The sequence below is a fragment of the Carettochelys insculpta genome, chromosome 16, assembly GCF_033958435.1.
Source record: "Carettochelys insculpta isolate YL-2023 chromosome 16, ASM3395843v1, whole genome shotgun sequence".
Classification (NCBI taxonomy): Eukaryota; Metazoa; Chordata; order Testudines; family Carettochelyidae; genus Carettochelys; species Carettochelys insculpta.
Window position 1 is genome coordinate 25,515,589 of NC_134152.1, and position 10,058 is coordinate 25,525,646.

General features: G+C 41.8%; 1 protein-coding gene across 1 annotated transcript; it reads left to right on the top strand.

The window, feature by feature from the left end:
• Window positions 1–265: 265 nt before the first annotated feature.
• On the top strand, window positions 266–2,376 carry FOXL3 (forkhead box L3). The gene is made up of 3 exons (XM_075011122.1): window positions 266–372; window positions 1,370–1,538; window positions 1,894–2,376. Exons 1-3 carry the CDS (start codon window positions 266–268, stop codon window positions 2,374–2,376), a joined length of 759 nt encoding a protein of 252 aa, XP_074867223.1.
• Window positions 2,377–10,058: the final 7,682 nt, after the last annotated feature.

Here is a 10,058-nt window from a genome sequence, read left to right on the forward strand (position 1 = left end):
ATTAGCTGCCTTTCCTATAAGCAGACTGGATACACCACCACCACCAACAAAAGGAATATCCGAACAGACTGGCTGTCTGGGACTCAAGAATTACCAAAATAATCTCCACCCCAACGCTGAGGAAGTATGTGTGCCTGTGTGTGTGTGCAGAGAGAGAGAATGAGACAGAGGGGAGGGAAAAAGGGAGGAGGCAGCTCAGGCTCAGAGAAAGAGAAACATCACTCCATCTCTCTCACTCCACAGGAGCTGAACCAAGAGCAGGAAGATGTTTGATAACACGCAGTACCCCTATAACTGTTTTAATTATGACGGGGATGACTATCCAACCTGTAGTTCTGATGAAGAGAAAAAAATCACCAGACCAGCCTACAGGTAAGGTTGAGTTTTCAAAGTGTTCCTTTCTCCTGGGAGATTATCTGTGCTGTCAGATAATGGGAATTTCCCCCTGGCTTGGCGCGCTCTAATAACCCACATGGGCATTCTTCCAGGTGTTTTCTTCAAGGCACAGAGAACTGGGGTGGGATGGGGTGGGAAGGGAAGAGTTCCTTTCTGCCCCCCTGCCACCTTGAAGCAAGTCCTTTATCTCACCTTCTCTCCTTAGCTGTCACTTTGGGGAAAGTGAAACTTAATCTGCCTTTAATGTCCTGGAGTCCTTTGTGTCCTCAGACCTCAGCTGTCCTCTTCTACACTTAAGGACACGGAGAAAAATTGAGCAAATTTTATGAGATATTTTTAAAGGAAATAAATATGGCTGTGGCTTCCAATCCTGTCCCCCACCCCCAACCCCCGCTTGGCCTCAATTGAACAAAGATGCAGAATATGGATTCGGGACTGGGTCTGGAGAAAGATATCAGCCAGTGTCCCTTTGCTTAGCCAAGGTGATGAGCTCACCAGCCCTGAAGTTATGGGAGCAGCCAAGTGATGGAGTCCCACAGTCTGGTACATTGCGCAGGAGCCTAACAGTTCAGGGCAACTTTCCTTGAGCTAGCTGAGATTTTGACTTTTTAAGTCTAAGCACAGCCTACTGAGTGAAGGACAAACAGCTTGCCTGAGTTTCAAGTGTCTGTAAATAATACTTGTGTATCACGCTGTATAAATTAATGAGGGTTAAATAGGGATCTTGCTCTTAGACTAAAGCAGAAGAAGTCTGAGCAGACTGGTTGATGTCTGTAAGAGACATTGCAGGTCAAGGAGTAACACAACCAAAATGTAGGACAAGGAGTAATTTTATAATTCTCTGAGAACCATATACGTGTGTGTGTGTGTGTGTGTGTGTGAGAGAGAGAGAGAGAGAGAGAGAGAGATTGATCCTAGAAATAAAATACACACGCACAAGGCAATAGCATAATACTGAACTTTCCCTTTTCAGTTACATCGCTTTAATCGCAATGGCCATTCAGCAAAGCCCTGCAAACAAAGTGACCTTGTCTGGTATCTATGATTTTATAATGAAGAAATTTCCTTACTACAGATCAAATCAAAGAGCCTGGCAGAACTCCATCCGACATAACTTATCACTTAACAGTTGCTTTGTAAAGGTAAGAGCAGGAACGTGTGTTTCCATACACACTATATAACTAAAACTACCTTTATGCAGAAGTAGCCTCCCAAAGCAATGTTAGAAAAGAGGGGAAGCGACAAATGAATTGAAATCTCTTTGCAGCCTACAAGCTGTCACTTGGGAAAGTAAGGGGTATGTTCTTTTCTGATTTATGTTAATATAAAGTAAATTGAAGAGGCTGGGTTTTGCCTATAAGTAGTATAATGAAAGAGAATAGGCTTAACTGGCTTGTCATGTGTGTTTACACCATTCTTGAATGTAAATGAACCCAGATGTTAAGCAGAAGTATCTGTAACACATACAAACACTGAACTGCCTTTAAATGAATACAGGTCCCCAGAACAGAAGGGAATGAGAAGGGGAAAGGCAACTATTGGAGCTTTGCGGCAGGATGTGAATCCATGCTGGATCTCTTTGAAAATGGGAATTACAGGCGGAGACGGAGAAGAAGGAACATGAAAAGGGAACACAAAGAGCAGAGATCAAGTGAAGGGAAAGATCCTTCCTCTCCTGAGTCATCTTCCATGGATTCTGGCTTATGTAACATCTCCTGTCACGAAAATAAATGTGAGCCATCCGAATCTGAACCCAGACTCCTGGAGCCTCAAGGGTTCTTTCCAAACAACACCTCCAGCAGACACAGCCTAAACAACTCCTCCCTAGGAAAATCTGACTCTGAAATTAAATTTAGCATTGATTACATTCTTTCCGCCCCAGACCCTTTGCCTGTTCTGAGAGCTCAATATAATCTGCAAGATCATAAATACCAATTACTGGAGTCACAAAAATTAAATCTCCAGTTCTGGACAATGTGATACTATTCATACCTGGTAACAAATTCTGGGATATGGTCTATACAACAGCCTGGTGTCACTGAGTAAAAGTGTCCGTTTTTTTCCACAGTAGTACTCAGAAAGGGGTACAAGTAACTTGATCTCCCAGCTGACATGCTATTTATACCACAAGAGCTTATTTTTCTGAGGTTAAAGTCTAATATCTAATTAGTAACCCTGTTGATGACCTTGACAGCTTGTGAAACTACAGTTTTATTTTCTAAAATATCCCCTTGCTTTGCGTGGGTTTTCTTTTCTTATTTAAATTGATCTGCTTTCCATTTGCTTCTATCACATCATACTTTATTAGACACAAGGGAGATGTGATTTCACTTACACTGGTGTAAATTAGGACTAACTCCACTATATAGGCCAGATCTTCTGCCATTGTAAATCCAGTGTGGCACTATTGATTTACACCTGCTGAGAATCTAGTGGTTTTTTTCCCTTAAATTGGGTCAAGACAACTGTCTGTTCCATCCTTCTTTGCTACATTCGGTATTATAGATCAGACTACTTGGAGAGTTTGTAGCACAGGCCAGTCACTCTTCTATTTGATAAATATGGAAATTTGTTGTATGATTATAGAATTTGTGTTATCGTTAAGGGCATAATTGCACAGCAGTGAAAGTGACTTAGTATTGCAATTCATTTCATGAAAGATCTTGCAGGGCTGCTGAACTCTGAAATGCTGATGGCTGATCTGACAGAGACCAGCAGACTCTCAACATCTTTGGTAAAAACTATTATCCCCTTTTGCTTTCAACAATTTCATGAGATGTAAGAAAGCCCTAGCGCATATTTTACTTAGCATAAAGAAAGGCTTAGCCCTGCAAAGGAACTGTATCCATTGACAAAATGTGGGACAAAATAAGGCCCCCATACCTGCTCTGAGACAAGTTCTACGTTCCTGTTAAGTGGATTCTTATTGATTCTTCCTGCAAGCAATCACTGAAGTTGTACTTGATACAATTTCACCAAAATTAATGAGATTATAATTTAGAGACATTTATATTAAGATAATGAGCTCCATTTAAAATTATTGTAGCTTGATTACCCTATACATTATAGATGAGTATTTTTTAAAATAATTCCAATTATGTACAATAATAAGGTATGACCAATTCATAGAATTTTTTTCAAGCAAATTTTGCACAATTATTTTCCATTCCCTAACTATGGATTCCACAGAAACATTATTTGTGGCATGGCCCAATTTAACCATGCAAACAAACAAAACCAAACCCCCAGGATATTAGTTGGTGTAATAGGCAATTGTATAAAGTAAGTCAAAATTAAAAGTAAACAAAGGGCGCTGAGATAAGATTATGCAAAATGGTGCAAAAAGGTATGCTCAGGCATGACTTGAATTTTTATCCAGGAGCTTTGACATTTCACTAACTTATTTTACATTGTTGCTAATATATACTGTACACTTATACTATATATTCTTATAGAAAAAGGAAGCAATATTGCTGCACTTATATGTTGTAAAAATGCATGATGTGTGTCTTCTTGGTGTCAAAAGTATCACCCTGGCCCTACAGCTTATCAGCAGCAATATTGCCAATAATACATTCCTAGATGTTTTTAACCACATAAAACTTGAAATCCTTAGGCATTTTCATAATCTACCTGAATACTTATTTAAATGACAGGGTGGCAAAACATGTAGAAGTCCCATTACAACATGCCTTCCAAAGTTTCAAAGGGCAAATTCTGCCTTCAGATGGGAGTTTGCCACTCTCATTGAATCAAAGGATCTCCTGTGCAGTTATCTGTTTGTCTCTCCTTTACACAGATATAAAAACAGAATAAAACCACTGCTGCCAGCAGACATGGATTCACATCACTGTAAGACAGAACAGCATTAGCTCCTTAACGTATGCAGCTGTATAAGGGCATATCTGTACTTAGCATCTCTATTATGTATGCACTGAGTTGTGTGTGTATCTCTGTTTATACATACATTGTATCACTGCTTTATATGCAAAACTTTTTTCTTAATCATTTTAACAAGGGCAACAATGCTGTTTAATTTGTAGTTACAGTAAAGGTATACGGTATATCTGAAATATATTTTTCTGCTGCTAAATGCACAAACATGCTTCTTGCTATGGATTCCTTGTTACTTGGTGACATTTTTAACAAAAGATCATTAAATTGCAGCAAAGGTTCATACTGTGCCCTGCCCTGGCTTCTACTGCATACAGTGGGTATTTGTCATTGCTTCCCATGGAGGCAGGACCAGACACAGTGAGTAATATTTGGATAAATGCATTGAAAAATGCGGAGGACAGAACTATTAATGTAAAGAGATGTATATTAATGATTTAAAGCATTCACAGGAAGCTCAATTAATATACACAAATAGTCCTTTCCTTTTCTCACATAAGATGCCTGCTAAGACTATATATTAGGGAAACGCAAATATACCACTCAAAGAAATCTGTGTACAAATATGTTTTAACATTTGTTTTGCAAAAAGATATCAATCGTATGTCTCAAAATGAATGGACGTATTTCAATTTACCCAGAGTATTCTATTCAGAGTTCTTCTGAAAGGTTTCCAGCACTTAAAGTGAATGGCATTTAATATAGAACAACATAACAGGGGTGAGGGCTAGATGTGACCTTATTCAAATGTCGTAGCCATTACAAACCCATTCTTGATGTAATTATAATTAAATACTTTATGCCTTTCTTGCAAATCCTCTGATCGATCATTGATATTAACATTAATATTGTATTAACCCCCGAGCAAATGTCTCCTACACAAGTGATATGGATCACCAGGTTTCCATTAACAAAGTTGTGAGCTGTTGCCATATGCTAGTTGCAGATAAATTTACGTAAATTACCTCTTCAGAGGGGGAAAAATGCCCAGTTATTTTCTGCACACTCAGTTCAGTGCTGTTGCTTCACCCATCTGACAATGATGTATACATACTCATATATTTTAAAGCCAGAAGGGACCATCATGGTCCTTTAGTCTGACATCCTGCAAGTTGCAGGCCACGGAACCTCACCCACCCACTGCTGTAATAGATCCTGTAACCTCTGGCTGAGTTACTCAAACCATGATGTAAACACTCCATGTCACAGAGAATTCACTATTTACAAGAGCTGAAAGCTGCAAGTGATCCATGCCTCATATTACCAAAGAAGACAGTGCCCCAGCAAACCAATGGATATACTCCAGTTTTAGCTCACTGTAACCAAGAGCAAAACTTGGTGCACAAGCTCACAATCAACACTGAAGCTGGTGGGAATGAGTTGTGGGGCACAACATGTGGACCAAAGAGCTCTGCTTATAAAAGGATGGCATTTGATGGGACTACCAGGGGAATAAGGCACTACTGAATGTGAGGATACCTCTCCTGACTCTAAAGGAGTACCCCTTTTTTTTATATGGATGTGTGCCAAGTCAGAATATTCATAAAAGTCTGAAGACAATGCCCTAACTGGCTTGGAATTAGCAGACACATATCTCCAGAGGGCTCCTATTAACTTATTCTACAGAAAGAGAGTTCCAAACATCAAATAAAGGCAGTATACAAGGAGCGGCTGGGGTTTGGGGCATGCTGGGTCTTGGCTCTCAGTGTCCTCGGATCCTATGGTATTGTGTTTCTTTGAGTCGGCTGTGTGTGTTGCAATTGTTAAGTACATCTCAAGTTAGTCTTCACACTGACTATCTGGCTGGGAACTTTAGTAACATGTGATCCCATGAGTCTCTAGGACCTATACCAGCTGACCAGCAGCATGTTTCATTCTCGGTACCATAATCTACCCATGGAAAACTCCAATCTTGGAAGGGAAACTCCATGAAAGAACCAGATCCTGCACGTACATCTCATTCTCCCACTGCTGGGATGGGGGCATGTTATAAGAGAGGAGGAAGAGATGCCCTGGTAAAGCAGAGCATAGGCACAGGATTCATTTAGGATTCTATACCCGTGGCACGGTTTAGGAACCAGGCAGCTACTGTGAGCTGGCTTGGAGCTGACATTAGACTTTAAAATCAAGGAGACCGACCCAGCTTGCTGAGAACCCCTTCCAAGCAGAGACATGGTGTAAAAGAGACTTAGCCTATATTTATTTATATAGTGCATCACTAAAAAGGCCCTATTTCTTCCTGAAATTACTGTCATAAATATGAATGATAATCAGTGTCTAAAATCCCAAATGGAGCATGAGTAATCATGTATACATCTTGCATGGAAGCTAGAAGGATGAGGTACACAGCTGAGACCCAGAAGCAGCCCTTGGGAGCATAAGCCAGGACCACCTCATCAGTTACTTCAGCTAGCCTTTGCCCTCTGAGGGGGACATCCTTGGACACTTTATTTTCATGGGCTATGTCAATACTAGACATAGAAAGTTGGCTGCAGATACGCGTTTTCAGCTACACCAATTGCATAGCTAAAATCAATGTATCTGCACTCAGCCAACTTGTCAGTCTTTACAGGGGAAGGTCGACAGGAGACTGCCTCACATCTCGTGAAGAGTACAGTGGTCAACTGTGACCCCTGAGAGCTTAATTCCAGACTTCCAAACTAGGCTCATGGAATCGAACCCTGGCAGATCAATCCTGTTGGGCTTGATCTTCCTCAGTAGTGTAGATTTAGCCCTAGTTACACTGAAGTAACTCTATTCACTTCATTTTTGTTACTTTGGAATTACAATACTGTAAGCGAGAACAGAATTTGACCTATTACATGTGGGTTCCCAATCACTGGCTGTCTATAAGTAACAATCAAAGAGCTCTCCACCCTCCTTGCTGTTATAATCAGATTGGAAAATAAGCACACCTCTGCCATATGCCAATGGTACACAGTTGTTCATTCTAAGCCTTGCTACAAAAGGCTAGTTCAGGTATTCCAACCCTTGGACTTGCTCTACAGAGGTGAAGTTCACCCAAGGAGTGTAATTTTTGTTGTACTTATTCTAAATTTAAGGTAAAGTGGAGCCAAGTACAAAGGAACATTCATTCATTGTAATTTTTTTACACAGATCACTAATGTAGACTGACACCAAGCTTTGCACATCTACTCCCTAGACATTATATTTGGAAGGCAATAGTACTTCAGTCAACCCTTGACTGAAAAAGACCTTTATAATTTGTCCCACAGAGATGTTCAGCAGCCATGAATTAGAAAGGAGGGTTGTTCCAGCATCCGTGAAGGATGGACCTGCCTCTATCAGCCAGTTGGCTTGTTTCCATCCTGAAGTTTTTTGCATTCCAAAAGGTCCTAAATTTATAGTTGTGAGGGTCTTCCAAGCCTTGATACAAAATACAGTGTGTGGTGTTACTATTATGGAATACGTGCGGCAAAGGGAAAACAAAGAATAAGTTTATCTTTCAAATGAAGATCCTGGAATCTCTCAAGGTAAACATTCCAAGTTAGGAATTAGAACATGCCATGTTTCTTGCCATAGCTGTGAAACTGAAAAGAAGTACTGGCAGAACACTGTCAGCCATAGACAGAGAACAGGGGATGTAAGAGGTCTGACACACTTTCCATTTCTTCCAGACCATTTTGTGTGCACCTTTTCACTGGAGAGCAGGAAAATGCATGACATGGGGCTCTGAGAGACTTCTCGTTGCCATTGGGTGGCCATTACTTCAAAGTGTTAAGAAAAGACTGTAGGCCTGAGTATTTTTGTTGTTGGTAAAGAACAGAACTGAAACCAACATTCTTGGTTTAGGTCAGGGGTCAGCTACCTTACCGGGGCAGAGTGCTGAAATTTGACCTTTTGACCTCTATGTATGGTCCAAGTGCCGATGATACATTTTAAGTCCATAACAGTCTGACTCACAACAGCTTCATTAGTAAATAAATGAAGGTGCAGAGCTTTACCATTTAGGTGGGGGTAGGTAGCATTAGCTGGTCTTTAGTTAATCCACAGGCGGGCTGGCTTTGAGCAAGCTCCTGGCTGCAGGAGGGAGGAGGGGTGGGGCTGAGCTCCTGTCTCGTATGCCAGTGAAAATCAGCTCACATGTAATTCTTGGCACCTCTGACAGGAGTTGCTGTTCCCAGTCTAGGTTTATGCTATGCACAGAGCTCCTCTTCCGGCTCTCAGTAAGGCTGTATGTTAGTAACTAAAGCAGCAACTAAGTTCCATAGTATAACGGTGGTATTCCTTTCGTGACCGTAGAAAACACCTGTTCTGAGTTCAAGTTCCCAGAAGCCTCTTAACTTCTCCTCCCTAAATCCATTCTAAGATTTTATCTGATGATATGCTTGATGTGTAACTAAAACTCGCTGCATCTCCTGCTAAATGATAGAAGGGTCACTCAATCTCCGTGGAATCTATGAAGTTGCTAGTAGGGGGCACTGTGCAATCCAGGACAAACAGTAGTCTGCACTACAGATGAGTGGTGTGATTTCTGCTACTCATGTGCATGTGCTTGAGCTAGCTCTCATGGAGTTAGTATGAGTATAAATAGCAGGGTAACAGATTGCACATGTGGCTGCAGCAGAAGCATGGGAGCCCAGAACCAGTGCCTGTTGCTTTGTAAGGTGGGTTTGCTTGTTTCCATCTCATGGACTAAAGATTGAATTCAAAGCCAATAATTTATTCATTTATTAAAAACAACGAATATAAAACATACAACCCAGCATGCCACATCTGCACTTTGTGGGAAGGAAGTGGGAGAAGGAAGGAGATGAAGCCCCAGCACATTTGTAGACTCGTGTATGTCCTGGTCATTTTCTTATCTTTGTGGTCACTCAATAACAAGTTGGGCGTCTTCATGTCACACTCCTATTTGTGAGTCCGTTGAGGGCTGATCAACCCAATTCTGAAACCACAGGTTTTAACCCAGAAGAGGCAGGTTTACCCTCAGTGCATAAAACTTCCTGGATGGTCACTCAATAACAAGTAGGACATCTTCCTGTCACCCTCCTATTTGTGAGCCCATAGATGGCTGACCAGCCCACAGCTCTTATCGCAGCTTGGTAGGAGGAGTGTGTGGCTGTTTTTGACGTGCTTTTCTTCTTCTCTACCTCTCCTCATCTGAATTGCAGCAGGACCTCTCAAATCGCACCATCTGCTCTTAGATTACCACTCTTCGTGGGGGACAGGCCTGGGCAAGGTTCTGTATGTCCAGGTATCATGTGCAGCCCTGCTCTAGCATGCTGTGCAATGGGTGCTGCAGTTCAGCAGGGCTAAACTGCATGGAGATGGGGGTTGAGAGCATTGAGTGCCTGTGGGTGTCTGCAGGGCTTGAGGATAATGGGACTGGTGTGGGTAGCAGTGGCTGCCAATTAGGGATAGGAGAGTGGACAAAACATCTTGGTGGTGGGAAAGGAAAAGAGTTTTGGGTCACTGACCATGGAGGAAGGGTGGTCACAGAGCTTCTGGTCTGTGAGGCCAATTACCATGAAGTGAGAGAGTCCATCAACACTGTGTTCCACATCTGACTAGCCCTGTGCTGGTACTAGCACCACACAGATCCACACCTGCTTTCTGCAGCCCTTCAGCCCCCACCAGCAACTCACTTCATGGGTTCCAGAAGTCAAAGCCACTTACCAGGCATAGCTTTTGCTATTTGCACTTCCCCAGCCTTCAGCTGCTGGCTCACCTCCTCTGAGGCAGAAAATAGCTCCTGACTGCATGCTTCTGCGGATGCTGAGCATCCTTTGGTTCTGGATCCTCAT